At 54.4% G+C, this 23735-nt stretch overlaps 3 protein-coding genes across 7 annotated transcripts; 1 reads left to right on the plus strand and 2 right to left on the minus strand.

Moving 5' to 3' along the window:
- The first annotated feature begins 361 nt into the window (after positions 1 to 361).
- Positions 362 to 15635, plus strand: Adcy4 (adenylate cyclase 4). Of its 5 annotated transcripts, none has more exons than XM_060391151.1 (26): positions 362 to 458; positions 707 to 897; positions 2437 to 2634; positions 2735 to 2896; positions 3508 to 3657; positions 4398 to 4546; positions 4624 to 4735; positions 5343 to 5470; positions 5597 to 5755; positions 5990 to 6122; positions 6313 to 6486; positions 9394 to 9428; positions 9540 to 9626; positions 9809 to 9878; positions 10345 to 10442; positions 11157 to 11241; positions 11361 to 11498; positions 12142 to 12252; positions 12469 to 12653; positions 12860 to 12944; positions 13334 to 13492; positions 14259 to 14405; positions 14628 to 14735; positions 14836 to 14950; positions 15223 to 15347; positions 15433 to 15635. In XM_060391151.1, the coding sequence occupies exons 2-26, from the start codon at positions 739 to 741 to the stop codon at positions 15577 to 15579; spliced, it is 3219 nt and encodes a 1072-aa protein (XP_060247134.1). In that variant the 5' UTR covers positions 362 to 458; positions 707 to 738; the 3' UTR covers positions 15580 to 15635. The 5 variants fall into 5 exon arrangements, 3 of the variants coding, with proteins under 3 accessions (XP_060247134.1, XP_060247135.1, XP_060247133.1); XR_009594188.1 differs by having other exon boundaries at positions 438 to 458; positions 712 to 897; positions 15034 to 15347; positions 15433 to 15456; XR_009594189.1 differs by having other exon boundaries at positions 438 to 458; positions 712 to 897; positions 14836 to 14946; positions 15034 to 15347; positions 15433 to 15456.
- Positions 15636 to 16155: 520 nt separating this feature from the next.
- Positions 16156 to 20642, minus strand: Ltb4r (leukotriene B4 receptor). Its single transcript, XM_060391157.1, is given in 3 exon segments — positions 16156 to 16605; positions 16608 to 17415; positions 20525 to 20642. Coding segments are annotated over 3 exon segments (1158 nt in total). The 5' UTR covers positions 20624 to 20642; the 3' UTR covers positions 16156 to 16354.
- Positions 20643 to 20932: 290 nt separating this feature from the next.
- On the minus strand, positions 20933 to 23655 carry Ltb4r2 (leukotriene B4 receptor 2). The gene is made up of 2 exons (XM_021650348.2): positions 22384 to 23655; positions 20933 to 22156 (listed from the first exon to the last, which is right to left on the minus strand). The coding sequence occupies exon 2, from the start codon at positions 22027 to 22029 to the stop codon at positions 20950 to 20952; it is 1080 nt and encodes a 359-aa protein (XP_021506023.1). The 5' UTR covers positions 22030 to 22156; positions 22384 to 23655; the 3' UTR covers positions 20933 to 20949.
- Between the last annotated feature and the right edge of the window lie 80 nt (positions 23656 to 23735).

Genomic DNA, 23735 nt, shown 5'->3' on the forward strand with positions numbered 1-23735 from the left:
TCCAAGAACTGGTAACTGTATGCAGCAAAGCAGCGCACCAAGGAGCTGAGTTTCCGCTTCACACCTGGCCACACCAGGGGGACCTCACCCACACCCCAGCCCCAGCTGGTACCAGAAGGGCGCTTCGCCCAGCATTCTTAGGCTTCACTTCCAGCCTTTCCTTGACCTCCCCACTCTGAAACTTTGTACCCTTACCCTGACACATCCCTTTTGGTCCTCCCCATTACCTCGTGTTCCTCCCACGGCCCACACGCGCTTCATTAAAGAGGAAGGTGATGGTTAGAAAACACAATCTGAGCACGGGAGGCAGCCAGGGGAGCCCAGCTCCGCACGGGAAGGGGCTGGGCTGTGTCATGGGGAAGTGGGAGGGGGCCTTGGCGCCAAGAGGGAAGTGCCAGTCGCCAGGCAGGCCCCGAAGCAGCGAGGGGGAATGAACTTCGGGAGCTTAACCCAAAGCAGTGAGTTGATGGGTAGAGGGAGATTCTGGGGTCCCTTCTTTGTCGGCTCCAACTCTGTCCCTCTGGTGAGAATTCTGCTAGGACAGTAGCACGGCCTGGTGTGTGGGAAGGGTAGAGAAGTACCGCCACCCGGGAGCCCTGGGAGAGAGCACCTGGCGGGGACCCCTTCTGCTGAAAGTTTAGGGGTTCGGGTGAGAGAGGCCCGGGTGAGAGAGGCCCTGGGAAAGCCAGCCCCCTGCCGTCCCCAGAGTAGGGGCTCCAGGCTGGGGCCAGGAAGCCCATGGCCCGCCTCTTCAGCCCCCGGCCTCCTCCCAGCGAAGATCTCTCCTACGAGACCTACTACAGCCTGAGCCAACAGTACCCACTGCTGCTGCTGCTCCTGGTCATCGTGCTCTGCGCGCTCCTGGCACTGCCCGCCGTCGCCTGGGCCAGCGGCAGGGTGAGACGGGCTGCCTCAGGCTGGGGACATTTGAAGGGCTGGGATTTGCGGGGTCCTTTAGTTAATAATGTATTTGCTGGGAACCGGAAAAGAGCACTGAACCTCGTCATGAACTGTTGTGACCCTGGGCACGTGTGACCAAGCTGTCCACCCTCTAAGCTTGTCTAGACTGGGAAGTGAGTCCTGGGTGTTTCTCACCGCGCTCTACTGGTTCTAGAGTAAATCCAACACCGGATTTTCCATTTTACCGGAGAGGAAACTCTACTCACCGGCCCTAGGGGAATTCATTTCCTGACTTTTTTCTCTCCAGATTTGGGAATGTGGGGCTGTGAGCGGTGCCCACAGACTTCCAAAAGGCAGTTTTCATCCCGCTGTGGCTCAGTTGCCCTCTTCCTCCACCAACTTTTTTCCCCCCATCTTCATTTTGCGCAGGAAGAGGCTCTTCCATTTCAAATATGGAGACACTCTGCTCCGGGTTTTCCTTTCACTTCTTGACAGCGAGGTGGGAAAAAAGGATGAGCACAGCTCATCCTTCTCTACCCCAGGTCCAGAAAGAGGTGGGGACAAAGGTGGGGACAGTGGCAGGACTTGCAGGCTAGAGAAAAGGCAGCAGACCTCAGTGCTTGGATGGCAAGGAGTTGCAGAACCTTGGGCTGCCCAGGTAGATGTGTGTGTGTTGAAGTTTAGCACCATGGCTTCAGGAGGGAGCATTCTCCCACACAAATCAGCCATTTGGGTGAATTCACTCCTGAATGCCAAGCAGATGCTAATGTTCCCCATTAACAGGTAAGAACTGTGGAAACAGCCAGACAAGTCTGGAATCCCGGCACTTGGGAGATAGGGACAGGAGGACCAGGAGTTCAAATGTTTCAGCTACAGTGAGTTAGAGGCCAACCCACGCTACAGGAGACCCTGCTTCAAAACAAAGAAGGAGGAGGAGGAGGAAAAGGAAGAGGAGGAAGAGGAGGAGGAGAGAAAGAAAGAGAGAGAGAGAGAAAAGAAAGAAAGAGAAAGAAAGAGAGAGAGAGAGAAAGAAAGCAGGAAGAGCACAGGCTTGCAAATAGCCAAGAGTAAGCAGGTCTTCTGGATAGCTCTCCCTGGTCCCACTGCAAACTTCTGAGATATGTTAGGTTGAACCGTGTCAGACTGCTGACCTTTGTGGATAAAAACAGTTGGATTTCAGCAGTTTCTTATGTGAAAAGCAAGCATCAGTGGCCATGTTTGCTTTCTTTCCTTTTTTTTTTTTTAAATTCATTTATCTAGTTGTGTGTGTGTGTGTGTGTGTGTGTATATGTGTGTATGTGTGTAAAGACAGCTCAAAGGAGTGGGTCCTCATCTCTCAGCATGTGGATTCTGGGAATTAAACCAGATCATCAGGTTTGTGACTGTGCCATCTCACTGGCCCTGTATTATTCTTGTACATGTATTTAAGACACTTTACAGAGCTGGTTTGAAGGACATCTAGTTTGCTCCTTCTCACCTTGAGAAAGCTTCAAAGTATCTGCTCCCAGTGCTTCTTCATCCACCCTTTCTCTACAGGAGCTGACCTCAGACCCAGGCTTCCTAACAACTGTGCTGTGTGCATTGGGTGGCTTCTCTCTGCTGTTGGGGCTAGCTTCCTGGGAGCAGCAGCTGCAGCGATGGACTCGGCCTCTTTCTGGCCTCATATGGGCTGCACTGCTGGCCCTGGGCTATGGATTCCTGTTCACTGGGGGTGTGGTGAGCGCCTGGGACCAGGTAAGAAGAGTCACAGCCAAGGGGACCAGGGAGTGTGGACCTCAGACTCAGACCCTGTGCAGTACAACCCAGGCCTTCAGCTCCCCACACCGTTCTCCAGGTGTCGTTTTTCCTCTTCATCATCTTCACCGTGTATGCCATGCTGCCCTTGGGCATGCGAGATGCTGCCGTCGCAGGCCTCACCTCATCACTCTCACACCTGCTGGTCCTTGGAGTGTACCTCGGGTGGCAGCCTGACCCACAGAGGGCTCTGCTACCGCAGGTAAAAACTCACGTGGTGCAGGTCGTATACCCTCAGCTGCTTAATAAAAACAAACAAGCAAACAAACAAAAATGCTCCCAGCATTTGCTGGGCTAGACCCTGAGTGTAGGATCCATCACAGATAAACTGCTTTAGCGACCTCTTGGAGCTCCGGTACACCAATGTGCCATACCTGCCTTTACCAGAAGAGGGCGCTATAGCCACGGGGACATCATGGTCCTCTCACAGGTACAGAAGAGTGGACCGTACATGGAAAATGTGAATCGGAACTTGAGTAGTTTCTTGCAGGGGGAATGGGCTCGGGAGATGAATATGGTGGAATAGTATTCTAGTCAGAGGAAATATGCATGCTAGATGTAAATGTACAGCCTGGTCTAAGTGGCCAGGTTGGCCCTGTAGTTGAGTGTGCGGCAGAAAGTGCAGAGGAGGAGGAGGACCGGCTCTTCCTCGTGGATGTCACAGTATGGCACCAATTGTTCTGAGATCCTTGGGTCCTTAACTGTGGAGCCAGGCTCACCTCATCCTGTTCTCGGAAGCAGCTCCAAGGCCACAGATAGATTCTCCCAGCCCGCCGGGGTAGTGTGCTTTTTAAGTCTGGCCTTTACCCACAGCTGGCGGCAAATGCCGTGCTGTTCCTGTGCGGGAACGTGGTGGGAGCATACCATAAGGCCCTGATGGAGCGAGCCTTGCGGGCCACCTTCCGGGAGGCTCTCAGCTCTCTGCACTCACGCCGGAGGCTGGACACCGAGAAGAAGCACCAGGTCAGCAGGACGGGAGGCCCGGAAGGGGCTGCAGCTCAGAACGAGCAGCTTTTCAGCACCTTTGTACGAGTGGGTCGGGGTAATTCATTTGCCTAGCTCAAGCATTTCCTCCGTTCTGTGAAGTGTGGCTACTGCCCACCCTTGGAAGATTGTCGTTATGCATAAATTGAAGCCCAGAGAGACAGTTGAGGGTGAGGCCCTTGCTGCACAAGGCTGAGGTCCTAGAGCCTAAGGGAAGGTAGACAGACAACAGCCTCCACAAAGCTGTCCTCTGACCTCCACCCATACACGGTGGCACAAGTGCCCACATACACACACATCGTATAACCATGATAAAATTAAATTTTAGCCAGGTAGAGTGGTGCACACCTTCAATCCCAGTTCTTGGGAGGCAAAGGCAGACGTATCTCTGTGAGTCTGAGGCCATCCTGGTTTAGACAGGGAATTTCAGGCCAGCCAGGGATATGTAGTAAGATACTTTCTCAAGTTATTATTGTTAATAATAACAATAGTTATTATATTAAAGGAAAATTTCAAATCTAGGGGTTGATACTGAGTTCAGTTCCAAGAACAAAACAAAATGGGTTTCCGGAATCCTGCTGAGTGAACTGGACGTTCTGGGGAGCCTACCAGCAGGTCACGCGCAATCTGTGGGAGCCTGTGTAATCGGAAGGGCTGAGGTCCTTGGCTATAGGGCACACGAGGGTAGGAGGACTGTCATTCATAGGGCCCTTCTCCAGGAGCACCTCCTTTTGTCCATCCTCCCCGCCTACCTGGCCCGAGAGATGAAAGCGGAGATCATGACACGGCTGCAGGCCGGACAGAGGTCACGGCCAGAGAACACAAACAACTTTCACAGCCTGTATGTCAAGAGGCACCAAGGAGTCAGGTCTGAGACGCAACAGCTGGCGGGGAGGGCCCCCCGGCCGCAGCCGCGGCCCCACTGACACAGCCCACCCTCCACAGCGTGCTGTATGCTGACATCGTGGGCTTCACGCGGCTGGCCAGCGAGTGTTCCCCTAAGGAGCTGGTGCTCATGCTCAACGAGCTCTTCGGCAAGTTCGACCAAATCGCCAAGGTCAGAGGGACTTACCTCCCCACCCGGAAGCCCTCAAACGAGCACCCATCTTCTAGGAAGTCTTACCCTGGAGCCAGGCCGAGCTCCGAGCTACTGCAGTGGACGTAGGGACCACCCACAAAACTCCCACTCGGGAATCTGTCCCCATCCTCGAGAGACCTCTCTGCGTCTGACACCCGAGCGTCATGCCTCCGCACATGCGCAGGGGTTTTCGGGCATTCTCACCTCGAGAGGCCTTTCTTCCCAGGAGAATTTCCTGTTTTCTGGGACTCAGCTTAACACCTAAGCAGACGCGATGGATACACGCTAGCTCGCCCCCAATCCCGATACCATTGTCATCTGCTGACATGAATGTACCCTACACGTACCAAAACCGGGGAGGACCACAGACACCCCAGCCCTTGGTTATCCCTTCTGACGTTGCCCGAGGGACTTCCCCCCCCCCCCCCCAGTCAGCCCCACATGGAGAGGCCACAGATCTGAGCTAGGCATTCCGAACCTCAGAAGTTCTTCAGGGACGCCACAGTTGCTCCCACCTTTCCCAACTCCCTCCTACCCCTCTGGCCTCTAACCAGGTTCCTCTACCCACCCACACACATACTCCCAGGAGCACGAATGCATGCGGATCAAGATCCTGGGGGACTGTTACTACTGCGTCTCCGGACTGCCGCTCTCCCTGCCTGACCACGCTGTCAACTGCGTGCGCATGGGGCTGGACATGTGCCGGGCCATCAGGTCAGCTCGGGTGTGCGGGTGCGCGCGCGCGCAGGGGAAATTCAGGGGTGCGGGAGGCGGGGTGGGAGCGCGCTCCTTGGGAGGAGGAGGACCGGCAGGACTGAGCTCTCCCCACGCTCTGCTCAGGAAACTCCGGGTAGCCACCGGCGTGGATGTGAGCATGCGCGTGGGTGTGCACTCGGGCAGCGTGCTCTGTGGGGTCATCGGGCTGCAGAAGTGGCAGTACGACGTCTGGTCCCACGATGTCACACTGGCCAACCACATGGAAGCTGGCGGTGTACCAGGGTAAGACCGGGAGCCGGGGGCAGCTGCGGCAGAAGGCCAGCTGAGTCTCCCTCACGCTGCCATCCTGCTCACGGTCCCTTCAGACAAGTGCAGGGAGATCCTGGAGTGTAGGGAGGCACACACACACACACACCGTGACACGGGGCCACTCTTGAAACCGCAGCTCTGGGAATGGTCTGTGAAAGAGATTAAAGGTTTAGAAGTCCCCCCCCCCCGACCGCTCCCTCCTTCCAGACGAGTACACATCACAGGGGCTACCCTGGCCCTGCTGGCAGGGGCTTATGCTGTGGAGAAGGCAGACATGGAACACCGGGACCCATACCTTCGGGAGCTAGGCGAACCTACGTACCTGGTCATCGATCCTCGGGTAAAAAGCCCAGCTTGGCCCCCACAGATTAGACCGAGCAAACCACCGAGTCAGCAAGATCCCTCTTCCTCTCCCACCCCCATGCCGGAAACTGAGTCGCTCTGCTGGGATGTGCGTGGGCCAGGCCTGTTAAGGGTGTGGGAGAGTGGGGAGAGATCTCATTTTTACTCTCACACTTCACACGGCCCAGGCTGAGGAGGAAGACGAGAAGGGCACCGCGAAGGGACTGCTGGCTTCTTTGGAGGGGCACAAGATGCGCCCATCCCTGCTGATGACTCGTTACCTGGAGTCTTGGGGTGCAGCCAAGCCTTTCGCCCACTTAAGCCACGTTGACAGTCCTGTATCCACCTCCACTCCGCTGCCGGTGCGTATGCCCACGTCATACACCTGAGCTCTGTGGGAAAACAGCTTCCACTGCCCGAGGCTCCACTCCCAGCCTCCCCTCGCCCCCGTGGATCACTGGGTAGTGTGTTACCGTCCCGAACTGCCCAGTTGCCCCAATCAGGGGTTCAAGCTTCTCCCTGCCCTCCCTTCTGGCTCACCTCAGAGAGAATGCACCTCAGCCTCCCATTCCCCTGTCATCCGAAGGAGAGAGGGAGACCCTACTTCCTCCTGATTCAGTACACCCGTCCCACCAGCAAATGCCTCTGTCGGAGTCCATTGCTATACTTTCATATTTTCCTTAGTCCTTCTTAAAGTTAAGTTGTAGACAAGCAAGGTTTTGCCTGTACTCCTCAGCCCTTAGACATGAGTAAAATGAGGCGACAGTAAAAATCGCTCATGGCCTTGAAGAAGAAAGGCACCACGAGCAGGCAAAGTGGAGGCAGAGGGAAAGGAGTGGCCTGTAGCTTTACCCAGGAGACGCTAGGGAAGGCCTGTTGCTTTTGAGGTGACCTGTGACCCGCCCGGAGTGAAGGCTCTTGAATCTCTCCCACCAACAGCTTCTTGGGGTTGGTGTTCAGTGCAGGGTCATGTTCCTAAAAGCATGTCCCCCTGCCTGATCATTCTATCCTTCCCAACCTGCTCCACACTCCAGCCACCTTTCTGAAGCTCTCCCAGAACAACCTGGGTGGGGTTCTGAGGTGTCTTCGGAGACTCCTAAGTTCCATCTACTCTCCCTTTCCTTTTCCACCCAGCAGAAACAATTCTAGATCTCAGTAAACAGTGGGCGTGAGGGGATGTTGGCAGCAGTAGCTCTAGGAAGGACTTTCTCTAAATGACGGGTTAGTGAAAGAAGAGGTCATAGGGTTAAACGAGTAGGAGGAAGAGGAAGGAAGACTCCCAGAGTCCGCACCCTGCTGCAGAATGAGTCCTCCAAGGTGCAAAAGGACTGGTGTGTGGAGTCAGTCACAAGCCCCGGGGCCAGGAGACAACCGTGGGTGCCAATGCCTGAAATAAAAAGCCCACCAGAGTGTTGCTGAAAAGCCTGAGAAGTGTCAGGGCTGTAGGACGAACACAGCTTGTTTGAGTGTCTCCTGATTGGAGCCGGGCCTCATCAGCCCAGAAATCGGCCCCTGAAGATCCAGGAACGCAGTCAAATATTAGCAATTCCCAAAATGACCATTCTGTCTCCTTCCTTCCCTTTTTTTCTCCCTCTATCCCTCCCTCCCCGGTTCCCTCTCTGTTGCTTCTATCTCATGTATCCTAAGCTGGCTTTGAACTCACTTGTAGCCAAGTGCGCCCTTAGAGTTTCTGATCTTCCTGCCTCCACGACCCAAGTGCAGAGGCTATGGGCGAGGTCCACTGCATCAAGTATTATGTGCTACAGGGATCAAATCCAGGGCTATATGTAGACTAGCAGCTGCTTACTCTTTTTTTTTTCAAAGTATAATTTATTTAATTTTTTATGTGCATCAATATGAAGATGTCAGATCCCTTGGAAATGGAGACAGTTGTGAGCTGCCATGTGGATGCTGGGAATTGAACCCGGGTCCTTTGGAAGAACAGACAGTGCTCTTAACCACTGAGCCATCTCTCCAGCCCCACCTGCTTATTCCTAACAGTGTGAAACTTTGGAGTGGTAGAACAGTGTCTGTGCTGAAATATTTCATCCATGCATTGATCCTGCCACCGTTTCATTGTTTGAGACAAGACCTCACTATGTAGCTCAACTGGAAGCAATCGTCCTGCCCTGGACCTCCTGGGTGCTGGAATTATATGAACCACACCAACCTATCCCTCACATTTTTTTTTAAATACTTTCTGTGTCAGACACTGGTATAAGTCTTGAGGAGACAGAAATGAGTGGGCATTTTTTTCTACTTTCGTGTGCCTTATAGGCATGAGAGTAGGTTGGCAAAAGCTGAGCCTGTGTACACATGCATACTCAGGCCTCATGTCCAGAATCCCCCCCCCTCTGCCCAGGGTATCATTCTCCCCTCCTTGCCTATACAGCAAGCTTTGACTTGTGACCTTGTGAACATCAAATGAACCAAGGAGGGAAGGAAAGGATACTTCTTGTACTGGCCTGGGGCACACAGAATGTCACTTTCTCCCCTCGGTGATTGCTTTGTTATACGTGGCCATTTTTATATCTTTGCATATATTGTGTGCTCCTTTTGGTGGAGAAGAGAATGACTGTATGACTATAATCCAACTGATTTCCCTTCTCCCTTTTCTCTCTCCTCCACACCTTGTTATCTATCTTGAATAGGTCTCAGCTCAGCATAGCTGACCTCACAAAAGGTCAGAGAGGGTTCAACATTTTCTGTACGGTCACTTCAGTTAAACCCAATGAATATTTAGCCCTTTAGAATCTACAGTCTTCAAGGAGACACAAGAACTAACAGCCTCCCAAATCTAGAGAAGAAAGAGGGTTTCCCAGCTAAGTGATATTCCCCAAGAGGAAACAAAAGTTTTTTTTAATTTATTTAATTTTTATGTTATGTGCATTAGTGTGAAGGTGTCAGATATCTTGGAACTGGCATTACAGACAGTGGTGAGCTGCCATGTGGGTGCTGGGAATTGAACCCAGATCCCTTGGAAGGGCAAACAGCGCTCTTAACCATTAAGCCATCTCTCCAGCTCCAGAAACAAAGGTTTTAAAGGCCCTGGAAGACTGTAGAGTTAGGAGGAGATAGAGTTTGAAATGCTCCTTTCTGGGTAAGTGGGATTTTTGTACAGGATGGGATGGAGGCCATTAGAAGCAGAAGAAACAGTCAGGTCAAATGCAGACGGTCAGGGACCTGTATAGAGAATGTGATCAGGTTTACCATCTGTCTGGATGAAGAGGAAATATTCACCACACCCCCACCGTGTATGCTTTTGACAGGAGAAGGCCTTCAGCCCTCAGTGGAGCCTGGACCGGTGAGGAGACCTCCTCCGTGACAGTGGGGTACCCTGGGTGAGTCCTCCCTGGAGGACTGCTTTGCTTTGTCCGGGCACTCTAGAGGACCTCTGTGGTAACTGGCTTTGCAGGAGTCGCACCCCTCGTGGCCTAGATGATGAACTGGACACCGGGGACGCCAAGTTCTTCCAGGTCATCGAGCAACTCAACTCTCAGAAGTATGGGAAACAGAGGGCTGAGGGCTGGAGGCCCAGAGGGTGTGTGGTGGAGAGGGTGGGTGCCCCACTAAGGGTCTGGAGGGAGGCGAGGAGGTGGGCTAGAGAAAGACCCTCTGAGCACCTCCACCTGCTCCGCCCTGCCCCATCCTTCCTGGTGCTGCCCATCTCCCGCCTCGCGCCAGACAGTGGAAACAGTCCAAGGACTTCAACCTCCTGACACTGTACTTCAGGGAGAAGGAGATGGAGAAACAGGTAGGACAGAAGAACACCAAAAGATTTCCAGACTTGGCTCTTGCCCCTGAGAAGGCTTAGGACTTCTGTCCCTGCCTGCCTTCCCCGGGTCTGCTTAGCTTTTGACCCTAGTATTAGAGGATCATGCCTCTCATAGGAAGGTCATGCTGGGTGGGGTAGTACAGGCCTGTAACCCCAACACTTGGGAGGCCGAGGCAGAAGGATCAGGAGTTCAAGGTCATCCTGGGCTACATAGTGTGCCTGAGGCCAACCCGGGTCACATGACAAAAAAATGTCTTCTGTAGACTGAGCTATTCGGGTGGGTAGTGAAGAGAGAAGGGGCATCTCCCTGAAGAACTGGTGGGGTTACATAGATGAACTGGAAGGTGGAGAGTGAGGCTGGGGAACCACCCCCCCCTCGCCTGAGCCCTTCCGAGCCATCATCACTGTTAGCAATGCCTTGTCTCTGTCTAACCTTGGCCTCCAGTATCGGCTCTCTGCACTCCCCGCCTTCAAATACTACGCAGCTTGCTCCTTCCTGGTTTTTCTGTCCAACTTCACCATCCAGATGCTGGTGACAAACAGGTAAGATGAGACCAGGCAGCCGCAGAGCTGGCTCTTCTTGGTAGAGCCAGCCCTTTGTCCTTCCTGACCCCTGACCCACACTGTCTTCCTTCGGTACCTTCCCCTGAGCTTCACCCACATCCTCTAGAGTAATAATCTTCAGCCCTCATCTTCATGCACACCTTGGGGCGGGGGTTGGGGCTGTAACTGGGTGGCAGAGAGCCTGCATCCATTTCACGAGGTCCTGGGTTCAGTCCTTAGTACTGAAAAAATAAAAAATAAAAATAAAAATAAAAAATATATATATATATTACATCCTGACAAGTTTCAATCACCTGTTCTGTCTTTGAACAGCACCCCTTGAAAAATACGTTATCTTTGAGAAAGCCAAATCTCACAGTGAAAGACTGAGTTATAAAATCCCCTCAAGCCTAGGCCACTACTTTGAAGAGTAGTGAGTTAAACATTTAGAGGGTTAAAGAGCTTCAGCCCAGAGATTGAACCACTCTTGTGAACCCTCTGCCTCCCTCACTGTTTTCCCAACTTTATCAGTTCCTATTCCACTGATACACCACTCTAGACTGTTCAGTGCCCAGAACAGCAGAACCTTCTGTTCTTAGACTCCACTGACTAATCCGGATACCTGAGACTAGTAACCCCCCGACCCCTGTCTCCCAACCAGATGGCAGGCATCTTCTGGCACTTCAAAGCCTCCTCCCTCTTGTCTCCTTTTAGGCCCCCAGCCCTAGCCATCACCTACAGCATCACCTTCATCCTCTTCCTTCTCCTCCTCTTCGTCTGCTTCTCAGAGCACCTGACGGTAAAGAGGTCTGGGGAGAATGGGAGTGACAAGCTGGAGTGACAAGCCCTGCCCTAGCAGTGACCTGCCTGAAGAAGGAACCTCAGCCCCACAGCCATGACACCTCTCTCTTTCCACAGAAGTGTGTCCAGAAAGGTCCCAAGATGTTACACTGGCTGCCAGCACTGTCTGTCCTGGTGGCCACACGACCAGGATTGCGAGTAGCTCTGGGCACAGCCACTATCCTCCTGGTGTTCACCATGGCCATTGCCAGCCTGGTGAGAACAAAGGGGGTTCTATCTACCACCATCAGGGCATACCGGGCCTGTGAGGGGTTGAAAGGGAACCCCTGGATCCAGAATGATGACTGAACTAAGACCAAAGGATGCTGCAAGGAATGTGTGCGTGCGTGTGTGTGTGTGTGTGTGTGTGTATGTGTGTGTGTGTGTGTGTGTGTGTGTGTGTGTGTTCGTCCTACCTTCCAGGCATAATCATTGTTAACACTTTTTTTAGTGTCCTTTCTATCTTTTCTACCTATGTAAACATACATACATCATTCTGAGTTTACTTGGCTAAGTTTACAGAATTTATAATTGTTCTTAGAATTTAATAAGATTCATCCCTCAGCCAAATTACAAAATTAAAAATAAAATAAAAGGAAGGAAGGTGGCCCAGAGTGGAATGGTTAAGTAGTTGGCAAGAGCTGACGGTGGTTTGATGACAATACTAGTATTTGTGACACTTTTCACAGTCCCTCCTGCCAGTAAGGACCCGTCTGGAGCTCTTTTCCTAATCAGAAGCATCAGAAGCTGCCCCTTTATAGGAGGCAGGCTTTAACCCATCCCCAGCTCAGGGGCAACCCAGCTGAAGCCTCCCTGTGTCCGGGGAGTTTACTGCCTTTCAGCTCATCTTCTTCCGCAGCTCTTCTTACCGGTGTCATCAGACTGCCCCTTCCTGGCTTCCAATGTATCTTCCGTGGCTTTCAATGGCTCCTCGGAGCTGCCAGGGCCCCTGCCTCTTATCAGCATCCCAGTGAGTGTTTCTGTGCAGCCCTAGGCCTCCTTCCCCATACCCTTCCTCATCAGTCCCCCAACCCAGAAGAGATTCTCGTCATATCTAGGGTCTGTCTCCATGACACTCCTGCTTGTCCAATGAGCCCCGGGCCCTGGGAGAACAGGGACCCTGGATAGTCTCCCGGTGGTATCTAGGGGGTGTACTGACTTCTGACCACCTTGCCTGGCCCCACAGTACTCCATGCACTGCTGCGTGTTGGGCTCCCTCTCCTGCTCCCTTTTTCTGCACATGAGCTTTGAACTGAAGCTGCTTCTGCTTCTGCTGTGGCTGGTGGCATCCTGCTCCTTGTTTCTGCACTCCCACGCCTGGCTGTCTGACTGCCTCATTGCCCACCTTTATCGAAGCCCCTTGGGCTCCAGGTATGTATATTCACAGGACACTAATGCTCAAGCCCCCGGGAGGGTGGCTAAGACAGGACACAGCAGAGCTGCCCTGTCTCACAGACCAGAACCGCTCACAAGGCAAAGGGGAGGTGGTGGTGCTGAGGGCTCTTTGGGCACTGGGGGCAGGGAGGAGGCCAACAGGAAGGAGGAGGCATGGAGCGATCCTGATTCCGATCTCTCAGGCCCGGGGTGCTGAAGGAACCCAAACTGATGGGAGCCACCTACTTCTTCGTCTTCTTCTTCACGCTCCTTGTCCTGGCTCGGCAGGTACATCTTTCATCCCAGTCCTTCAGGGCCTCTCTATGAATGGCTGAGGCTGGGGCCCCCATATTGTTAACTTGTCTGTTTCGTCCCCAGGGCTGAGCCCAAGTAATATGTGCACTGAAAATTTCTGAGAGAGAGAGAGAGAGAGTTCCAAATCCATTTCTTACTCTTCACTCTCTAAACCTCCCCTCCCCCATCACTCCCTACTTCTACCCCCAAATCTAAGAAAAACCATGGTTACCAAAAAACAAAACAAAACAAAGTCTGCTGGTGGTTCTGTGGATCCTAATTTGACTAGATCCTAAAGGCCATCCCTCTTCAGGACAGCTGTACCTTAAACCTAATCTCTAAGCTGGGTGTGGGGCATTGGGGGTGCTGCTCTACCACCCTAGAATGAGTATTACTGCCGCCTGGACTTCCTGTGGAAGAAGAAGCTGAGGCAGGAGAGGGAGGAGACTGAGACGATGGAGAACCTGACCCGGCTCCTCCTGGAGAACGTGCTCCCTGCACACGTGGCCCCCCAGTTCATCGGCCAGAACCGGCGCAATGAGGTGACTCCCAACCCCACCCTCCAGAGCCCTGGATGCCGCTGGGACTGAGCTTGGATGAAGCTCTTGGATCTTAGCCCATCTGAGGTCCCCAGAGAGTGGGTCAGGTAGTCTCCTTAGCCCCTGCCTTGTGAGAGCATAAATCCTGCACTTTGTTCTTGGTGGCCACAAAAACCTGTGCTTCAGGCTTTTGTTTAGAAGGAATGTTTTTTGAACTCATACCTCAGTGATAGATCTTAGCTACCATGCAGGAGACCCCTGGCAGGAAGAGAGAGAGCGAGAGAGAATCTTTCTGAGCCATGACCATGCCACCCCTGGTCAAATGGCGATGGAGAATGGAAGAAGAGCTCACCCATCCCTCTAGCTCTACCCTCTTCAGTGTGGTAACTGTTAGCCATACGTGGCCATTCAGGCCTACATTTTACTTAATTAAAATAAAAATTCAGTTTTCTGGGACTCAATGGGTACAGCCTTACAACCTGGAACATACATGAAGGTGGAAGGAGAAAAAGAACTCCTGAAAGGCATCCTCTGAGCTCTACATATATGCCATGCCATGCACATTTAACATGCACAGTTAACTTACTTAATTAAAAACATTAATTCCAAAACAAGGAAATGGCGCCATTTTGCCACCTCCTCTTCTCACCCCAAGCCCTGCAGAAGCTGCTCTCCATCCGGCTCAGCCCTCTTCAAACTTAGCCCTTTGGCTGGGGCATGAGGCTGCTGCCCCAGGAGCTGCATGCCTCACCCCTGCTCCTCTTCGTAGGACCTCTATCACCAGTCGTACGAATGTGTCTGTGTCCTCTTCGCATCGGTCCCAGACTTTAAGGAATTCTACTCTGAGTCCAACATCAACCACGAGGGACTGGAGTGTCTGAGGCTGCTCAATGAGATAATCGCTGATTTTGACGAGGTACAACTCCAAGACCCTTGAGTTCTTGGCTCTGGTTTCAGCCTTCGGTCCTTCCTTTCACTTTGCTCTCCTGACCATCAGGCCAACCCCACTCCCCCAACCTCTCTGATCCTTTTCCCTCCATTGCTCATTGCCAACCACCTCCTTCCCACCATTTCCAGCCCTACAGCCTGGTCCTTTAGCTTTTTGAAAAGGGATGGTGACAGCTTCTTCTCCCTACAGCTGCTCTCCAAGCCAAAGTTCAGTGGCGTAGAGAAGATCAAAACTATTGGCAGCACCTACATGGCAGCCACAGGCTTAAATGCCACCTCTGGACAGGAGACACAACAGGTACAGCAGTTCCTGTCCCCCTCCCCACGGGCTGCCATCGGTGGGCTTGTTCATAAGCTGGGCTTGTTTCTGTGCCCCTGTTGGTGGACCCGCTTACCAGGATGCTGAGCGGAGCTGCAGCCATCTGGGCACCATGGTGGAATTCGCAGTGGCCCTGGGGTCTAAGCTGGACGTCATCAACAAGCACTCATTCAACAACTTCCGCCTGCGTGTGGGTGAGGGCCTCCTTTGCTGGGGCAGTGTGGTAGCTCCTCTCTCCAAGTCCTCCAGCTCATTTGTGGACACACCCCCCCTTCAGACTTCCTCCCTCGGCCGAAGCTTAAAGCTGCAAGTCTGAGAGCTAAGCGGTTCACCCCTCCCTTCCCTAATCCAACCCCAAAGACTCTCTTGTAAACCCACCTGAGCTTTCCATCTCCCGTAATCTTGTTTTCAAGGCCTCTCCCTCCCAACCCCCACCAAGGCCTCTCATTATCTCATTTCTTATCAGGCTTGAACCACGGACCAGTAGTAGCAGGGGTGATTGGGGCTCAGAAGCCGCAATACGACATCTGGGGGAACACCGTGAATGTGGCCAGCCGCATGGAGAGCACGGGAGTCCTCGGCAAGATCCAAGTGAGAAAAGAGCCATGTGAGAGATGCGGGGAAGGGAACAAGGGTAAGGCCGCCCGACATCCCCTTATGTCTCCTCCAATTGCAGGTGACTGAGGAGACAGCCAGGGCCCTGCAGTCCCTGGGTTACACATGCTACAGCCGGGGTGTCATCAAGGTCAAGGGCAAAGGGCAGCTCTGTACCTACTTCCTGAGCACAGACCTGACGCGAACTGGATCTCCCTCAGCATTGTAGGCACCTCAGCACCCCTCCTCTAAGGTCCTCAATAAAATGTCTACCGGGCATCTGAAGCCCGTTTCTGTGGCACTGTTTCTTCCCAAGATGCCTACTAGGCCTCTTATTCTGGAGGAATCTTGTTTTACTGGGGGGTGGCTTCTGAGAGACGGCAGGTACGGATCCCCGGAAGATGGGATCTGACGACCAGAGTCCCCAGTGAGACTTCTCTGAGAGAGGAGAAGAGGAAAACCATCTCCCAGGACCCTGCTGAGAGGGTGGAGGCCCCTGGCGGGAAGTTAAACACTATCATTCTCACCAAGAACCTCAGCAGAGACATTCCTCAAGGACTGGTTCTCTCAGATGCCCTGGAGTGATGAGCCTGCACAGCGAATTCTTTTCACAATCCCCTTTAAGCGTCAGTAGTGTGTTCCGCTAAGGGAGATCTGCAGATCACCTATTTCAGAATTAGGAGTGTAGAGCTATATCTTCCCATGTGTCCCTTCTAAAACTGTAAGTCTCTGGGAACTGAGGAACTGTCGAGAGGGCCCGATAAATGCCCAGTGCCCCCGAGACATACACACCTCACTCACAGGCTAAACCTGATTTCACACTAGTTTTAATGGTAAAGCTGCCTGCAGAAGCCGGGCCAGAGCATGCTGTCTCTCTGCCCTGACTCGCCCCACCTCTCCCTCTTCTTCCGCTTGAGCCCAGTCCGCAACCTGTTCTCCTCCAGGGACAGAAGTGGGTCAGGCCCGAGGTGGGAGTGTCTTCAGCGCAGCCGACTGACTGCAGCTCACTTGGAAGACTCAGGAAGGGTGGAGGCCGTGAGGCTGTCGGTGGGACCCGGCTCGGGACAGGCGGGGGTGGCCTTCGGAGTCTGGACCAGGGTGCCCCCGCGGCGGGTGCTGGACGCCTCGGAGCCAGTGGCCTCCAGCAGCTTGACCACGAAGCCCACGCCCGCCGAGCGCAGCAGGCCGCCGCCCGCGCACGCGTACAGCACCGGGTTCACGCTGCTGCTCAGGAAGGCCAGCGCGATGAGCACTAGCGGGCCAGCCTCAGACGCTGCCCCGCGGGGCTGTCTTTGCTCCCGCCCGCCAGCGTGCGGCCAGCCTCCACCAGGTTCACCAGATGGTAGGGCAACCAAAAGGCGGCGAAGGCCACGATGATGAGCGCCACCAGGCGGCCGGTGCGGCGACTGCGGCGGAAGCGCCGAGCCTGCAGCCTGCGCCCGATGTCCGAGTAGCTGGCCACCACCGCCAGGAAGGGCAGCAGGAAGCCCGTGAAGGCCTCGAAGAGCAGGTGGAAGGCCTTATGCCCGTCGCTGGGGTACTTCGAGTCACAGATCAGAGTCCTGTTGCTCCGTTTTAGTACTGTACGGTACACAAGGACGGGAGTGGCCAGCAGAAAAGACAGCACCCAGATGCCTGCCAGCACCCATCTCGCGATCGCCTTAGTGCGAACCTTCTGGGACACGAAGGGGCGGGCCACTGCCAGCGAGCGGTCCAGGCTCATGATGGTGATAAGCAGGACGCTGGCGTACATACTCACCCCACAGACATAGTGACACAGGCGGCAGCCGGTCACTCTGAAAGTCCAGGTGCCCCGAGCCAGGAAGTGTAGGAAAAAGGGAGCAGTAAGCAACACGGCCAAGTCGGCCAGGGCCAAGTTCAGCACTAGCAGGGCGGTGACAGAGCGTTTCTGCATCCTTTTCAGGATGCTCCACACCACAAAGCCATTGCCGGGAAGACCCACAGCCAGGGCCACGGACAGCAGAACGATAGGTAACAGAGACAGGGACATGCCACCGGGAGAAGATGCTGCAGGAGATGTAGTGTTTGTAGCCATCAAGAGGACCTGGAGAGTGAGAGCGGACACACCCGTGAGGAGAAAGCCAAAGGATTCTTGACACCCCGTCACAGCAGCATGAGTACTCCGGACTCCAAAACCAGAAATTTCAGAAGCACCTCCAAAACATACCGCCGCATCACTCATTGTCTCAAAGGGACCCGGCTGAATAGAAAAACTTATTTCCTAACCCGGCCATGGGGCCCCATCTCACCACAGACCCAGTTGCAACAGCAGCAGCGGCTCTTCCAAAGCCTTTGACACTCTTTCCCTCAAGAGACCCCAGCACCCTGCACCAGCCTGGCAGAGTTTCCTCAGCACGGCTGAACCCCTTGGAAGGCCAGCCCTTCTGTTTCCTGAGAGGTCTCTTAGCGCTGTCAGCTCTCCCCACTCACCTACCCTCTGTCTCTAGAGCTGGCCAGGGTGTGCCAGGAAGAACCGGGCCTCAGGGGAGTTAGTGGACAGACCGTGAGAACAGGTCCTTTTACAGTGAGCAGGTTTTCTCTGGGGATTTCTTTCTCACCATCTCTCCAAGCTACCCCTGCCACACACACACAAACACACACACATAGACACACACACACATGTACTCTCACACACACAACACACCAACACACTCAGACACACCTGCACACTCACGCACACTCACAAAGACACAACACGGTGACACACGCACGCCATCCCATCTCTAGGATACTCACAGGGCTTTCCAGATGCTGGCCAGAAGCTAATATCTGCTATGTTGAGGATGAGGGGAGAGTCGTTGGACAGACAATTCCTAGTGCTAGGGGTCCTGGTCCCGCTTCTAGGTCTGCCAGCTAAGTCAGCAGAGAGGAAGTACACAGAGCAGAGGAGGGGGAAGCAGCATCTTCCTGAGGCTGAGACTGAAAAACCCCACACCCTCCTGCACTGTTAGGGAGGGACGATGCTCGCGTTCCAGAACAGCCCAGAGGGGAGGAAGACTCCTTGGGTGGGGCTAAGCGAGAAGTGCCCAGGGAAGAGTAGTGAGAGGGGAGAGGGGGTGCCAGGAGTGAGCTGGCTGGGGTGTGGCCCAAATACTGCGGGTCCAGACTTGAAAGGTGAGCAGAGTTCCGGATCATATCATAGGGGAAGGACGCAGGCTCAGATTGGGACTGCTGCTTTTTAAGAAATGTTATCTTCATAGCTCGCGCTGAAAGCAGTGCACATGGTGTGCTCTGGGAGTCCCAGGTTGGTGGTCTGCATTCTGGGTACTGCTGTGGGTTAGGTAACATCGTGCTATAAAAACAGCATGTTGGGGTCAAGGCTACCCTGGGCTATGTAAGACCAAGAGAAAGACAGGTGCACACACAGAGAGGAGGAAGAGAAAGAATATCAGTAAGAATGTGGGGGAAAACGAATGAATGAAGGGGGCAGCAACCTCGTCCTGACTTTAGGTCAGACCATGATCTCGGTGTGGTTTCAGGAGGCACGCTCCCTCCGCCATCACCCATTGCAGGTCAACCAGCTCTCCGTTCTTTTTGAGAGAAGCCGGAGTCTAAGTGACCTCCTTCGTGGCACAAAAATAGCCATTTCTTCCCCTTCCCCTACCCACTTGACCAAGCCTGTTGGCCTTTCTCATTAGGTGTTAGGTAAGGATGGGCACTGCTTCGTTATCCTTACAGCCTTGGGCTGTCTGCTCTCAACTTTGACGGAGAAGGTGGAGGCTCAGCTAGGCTCTGCTGAGAATGAAGAGAGGTGGTGGCTCAGAGACGGCATCGCCTCACTCCATCCCTACTGCCAGAGCATCTAAGAATTTAGGAAGACAGCCATCAAAGCGTTACCTCTCCACTTCCCCCCACTGAAAGAAAGGACGCCGGCTCTCTGAAGCATCGAGAATGCTTTCCTTTGGTCTGCCATGAGCTTTTCTGTTTGCTTTTCTTTTAACCTGTCACTTCTGAGGAAAGACGGTAGCCACTGAGGTCCCTCACAGGTTCTGGTGCCCTCCCGCTGAGAAAAGCCAAATCAGCATTGACCCAGTAACCATCAAGCAGAGGATATGATGAAAAGGAGGCTGAAACCACAGCGAGAACTGAGGGCAGAGTTGAGGAAGAGCCTTCTGACCACACGGGGGTGTGTAAGGTGAAGAATGTACAACAGGGGAAATTCAGGAAGCTCTGCTCCAGAGCACAGGACAGGAAGAATTCTGTGCTTAGGAATGGAACTCCCGGTTTAGAGGCCCAGGGCCATCCGAGCCCTTTGTACTTTCTCTCAGGCTACCCCACTCCACCTTCCTTGGGGGACAGTCTTTTCTCCTCCTCCAGAGACTAGGCATGCTCAGCACACTTCCTCTCTGGTTCAGAGCTCGCTTCAACCCCCATTTGGGAGTTCCCAGCATAACCCTGGAGACTGGATTTCCTTTTTTCTGTTGGCCTCTGCCTGCCTGAAGGGAGAGAAAAGCCACTGAAGTGGAGCCCAGAGTACCCGCTAGGAAGGCCAGCTGTGTCAGTTTGCTGGGGACTGGTGGATATGGGAACAAGAAGTTTTGAGGAGAAGTAAGAATGTTCTGAGCCAACTAGGTCATGCGTGTGCTCATCATGTTCCCTAAAGAAAAACAAAACAAACAAACAAACAAAAAACTTGCATCCTACTATCCCCTAAATCAAACAAAAGGGTCAGTCAGGTTTTAGATCCGATAACAGGAAGATTCCAGAAGGTGGAGGCTGGAAAGTAATGTAAAAGGATCAGGAACATCTAACAACTTGAAAAGAGGGAAGGCAACACAGAGAAAAGACAGAGAAAGGAGGGGTACCACCTTCCTGGGCGTTTCTTTCTGTTTTCCAGATCCTCCAGCCATTTCCCACACCTCCTCATCACCAACCCTCAGACTTCCTCTTATAAAGCAAGTGCTGGCTCCTGGGCTTCTTCACAGGCGTGGTGGCTTTTAGAGGGCGTGCAGGGATGAGCGGAGGGTCAGAGGAAAGGGTTAAGCCTTGGAGGCCCAGGTCCCCTGCATCCAGTCATGTGCCTCCCTCTCACTGTGCCAAAGGTAGACACTTTCCCTTTCACACTGCACAGATTTTCTTTCTACGCCCCCCCCCCAACCCTTTGTAGGCCAGTTTCTTCCCCCTAAGTGCATGTAAGAATAGATTTTACCCACCCCCCATCCAAACTCCAAAGTGGTTCTCCAGATAGGCCTGGGGAAACAGGTAACCTGGACGGCAGGGCAGGCCAGAAAGCCACTGAAGTTGGGCGCCATGCAGTCCTGACCTGTTTCAGTGGAGAACGAGACAGGAGCGCACTTCAGCCACCGGCTGATGGCTTCCCGGGGTATTTCACAAGAAAAGCTCCTGGCAACACGTAAGCAAGGCTAGTTCCTGGAACCAGGGTGTGCCGCAAGCACAAATTTCGAACACAAGGTACAGTCACCCTCACAGTCCCATGGTCTGGGGGAATCTGGGCCAGATGGAGTAATCCAGGTCCAGCCAAGCCCAAACTGCAATCAGAGAAGGGTCTCCCAAGTACTCCAGTGCTCCAGGGACTATGGAAAGTGGTAGGGGAGCCCGGAGGCCGGGTTCGGGATCTCTACCATTCCAGACTGTCTTTCTCCATCCTGCCGCCGCCGCCTCCAGGGTCTCCATTGCCCCTGCCCTGCCCCACTACTTTCAGCCTAGGAGTAGTTCGGAGCTCAATGGTACCCTCCCTAGAACGGAAGCCCCCTCGGGTCTCCCCAGAGCCCTCAAAGAGCCGCGTAAGGAAGCGGGGCCCCGCCCGGGGCAGCAGATCCCCCGCAGTGAAGACATAGAGCACCGGGTTGACGCTGGAACTGAAGAAAGCCAAGGCTGTAGTCCCAGCGCGCGCTGCTTGGCCCGCCCCGCCGAGTCTGGCCAGGGGCCCCTCGGGCGGAGCAAGCGCGGCCACCGCCTGAACGAGATTGACAGCGTGGTAGGGGGCCCAGAGCAAGCCGAAGGCCAGCACGATGGCGCTCACCAGGCGCCCCGCCCGCGTGCCGTGCCGCCCGGAGCCCCAGCGCGCGCCCCGCAAGCGGGCCAGGGTCACGCCGTAGCAGCCGAGCACAGTCCCAAAGGGCAGGACGAAGGCGGTCAGGGTCTCCAGGCCCAGGTGGGCGGCCGCGTGCGCCGCCGACGGGTGGCACAGCTGACACACGCGGCCGCCCCACAGGTGGCGGTAGACGGCCGCCGGGACGGCGAGCACGAGGGCAGCCAGCCAGACGCCCAGCAGCAGGCGGCGCGCCAGGGCCGGGCTGCGCAGCCGGGGGGCCAGGAAGGGCCGGGTGACGGCCAGGCAGCGCTGCAGGCTGAGCAGGCCGGTGAGCAGCACGCTGGCGTACATGCTGAGCGCGCACGCGTAGTACACCGCCTTGCAGCCCGCCTGGCCCAGCGGCCAGGCCTGCCGGCTCAGGAAGGCCACGAAGACCGGCGTGAGCAGCAGCACCGAGCCGTCGGCCAGCGCCAGGTGCAGCACCAGGGTGGCCGCCAGCGGCCGCCCCGACGCGGGCCGCCAGCCCGCCAAGCTCCACACCACAAAGCCGTTGCCCGGCAGTCCCAGCAAGGCTGCCAGCAGCAGAAAGGCGGTGCCGGTGGCCCGCGAGGCCTTCCAGCTCAGCAGCGTCTCGTTCCCGGGCGGACGGTAGCACACAGACATCCTCCTAGAGGCGGGCTGCGAGAATCCACGGGACGGCACGTTCAGGAGCGGGGCAGAGGCCCACGCCACCTCTGCCGCTGTGAGAAGCGACTGTGCGCCACCCCGACTCCTCTGCCCCTCTTCTTTCCTGGAAACCAATGCGAACAGCGCCTTAGAACCTGTGAGCCCCGTTCCCAGTCAGCTATCCTTTCCCGCTCTTGGCGTGCTCCCAGAGGCCGCTGGGCCCAAGGCTCTGGTGTTCCCCAGTCCTCACTGCAGTCACTGTCTCCGCCTCTGGCTTTCTGAGTAGCCCCCTCTTTATCCCAACCCCATTCTTTATATCTACTGCGAAGGTGAATGAGCGGATCCACTTACCCAGCTGGGAGGGAGCAGCGTTGGGGGTGTCCGGAGGGCCTTAGGGGGCTGACAGGTGAAGCTGCTGCCTAACCCTGCCCCAGTGCCTGTCACATTTGTAGAGGATGAGGCAAGAAGGAAGAGAGACAAGCTGGTGCTTATCCTGGACCCTCCTTCAGCCTCCTCCTTCCCATCACTGACAGGCCCAGGCACGTGAAGGCCAGCCTCCGCAGGAAACAGGACAAGGCTGGAGAGGTGCAGGGAAGGCACTGGCCCACGGAGACCGGAAAAGTACTCTGCTAAAGGCTGGCTTGGTCATGAAGCTGTCCATGCGCTTTGTGAAACAGGACGCCGGAAGCTCGGGCGGAGAGGGGGCGTCTAGGAGACTCTGAAAGACTCCCAGGCAGCAAATTGGGGACTCTGCTCATTATAAGGGCTTTGCCAACGGTAAACCTCAGTCTCTGTGCAATTGTCCAGCTAAAATCGGAGATGAAACCTGGGACACTACAACTGAAGTCCCTAGGCTGGGGAGAGGCTCTGTCAGCGAAGTACTTGCCACACAGCGTGAGGACCTGGGTTCAGCACCCAGAAGCCATGTTAAATGGGGTGCGTGGTTTGTAACCCCAGTGTTGGAAACAGGTATATCTCTAGGGTTCACTGGCCAGCCATCCCAACCAACTTGGTTGGTTATCTCCAGGCCTGTGAGAGACCCTGTCTCAAAAAACAAAACAACAACAACAAAAACACCAAACAAACAAACAAACCACACACGTAGGCAGCACCTGAGAAGCAGTACTCGAGGTTACCCTCTGGCTTTCATGTGCATACGCTCTCTGGAGATACATTATTAATTAATTAGCAGACCAGAAAAGATGAGAGCCGTGGCAGCTCACGGCCATTTCTGGAGAATAAAGCCGAAAAAAAGAATGTTTAGCTAATTCTTCTCCAACCAAGGAGGAGGTATGCAGAAGGGCCCAGGTCCCAGACAGGCTCCTGATGACGCTGGCGCTGTAAACCAGCGTCCAGCCTCTCCTCATGCCATTCCCAGACACACTGCCCGCCTTTCAACTTCTCCAGGTCTCTTACGATGGCCAGTGTGCAAGCTTCCTCGCTTCTAGCCCAGCCTTTCCCGAAGACTGCGGTTTATAACTTCCCAGCAGGGGGCAGCACAGTCAGCCCTAGCTCTCAGACTGTGGGCCAGAAACCGTTCTAGGACTTAGGAGCTGAGATGTGAAGATCAGTTCAAGGTGGCCAATCTGGACTACAAAGTAAAACTGTATTTGGATAAGGGGAGGGATCAAATATCAAATTTCATCTGTAACAACACATCTCTAAAGAGAGACCCAAACAAGCTTCCCCGGCTTTGGCTACTT

Source organism: Meriones unguiculatus, chromosome 9, assembly GCF_030254825.1.
Source record: "Meriones unguiculatus strain TT.TT164.6M chromosome 9, Bangor_MerUng_6.1, whole genome shotgun sequence".
Classification (NCBI taxonomy): Eukaryota; Metazoa; Chordata; class Mammalia; order Rodentia; family Muridae; genus Meriones; species Meriones unguiculatus.

What these genes read in the sequence shown, in the direction of transcription:
- Adcy4 (XM_060391151.1), top strand. Translation starts at nt 739, where the DNA reads ATGGCCCGCCTCTTCAGCCCCCGGCCTCCTCCCAGCGAAGATCTCTCC. An exon ending in AGAAGGAGATGGAGAAACAG is followed by an intron (nt 9,879 to 10,344) that starts GTAGGACAGAAG and finishes CTTGGCCTCCAG; the next exon opens with TATCGGCTCTCTGCACTCCC. An exon ending in CAACTTCCGCCTGCGTGTGG is followed by an intron (nt 14,951 to 15,222) that starts GTGAGGGCCTCC and finishes ATTTCTTATCAG; the next exon opens with GCTTGAACCACGGACCAGTA.
- Ltb4r2 (XM_021650348.2), bottom strand. Translation starts at nt 22,029, where the DNA reads ATGTCTGTGTGCTACCGTCCGCCCGGGAACGAGACGCTGCTGAGCTGG.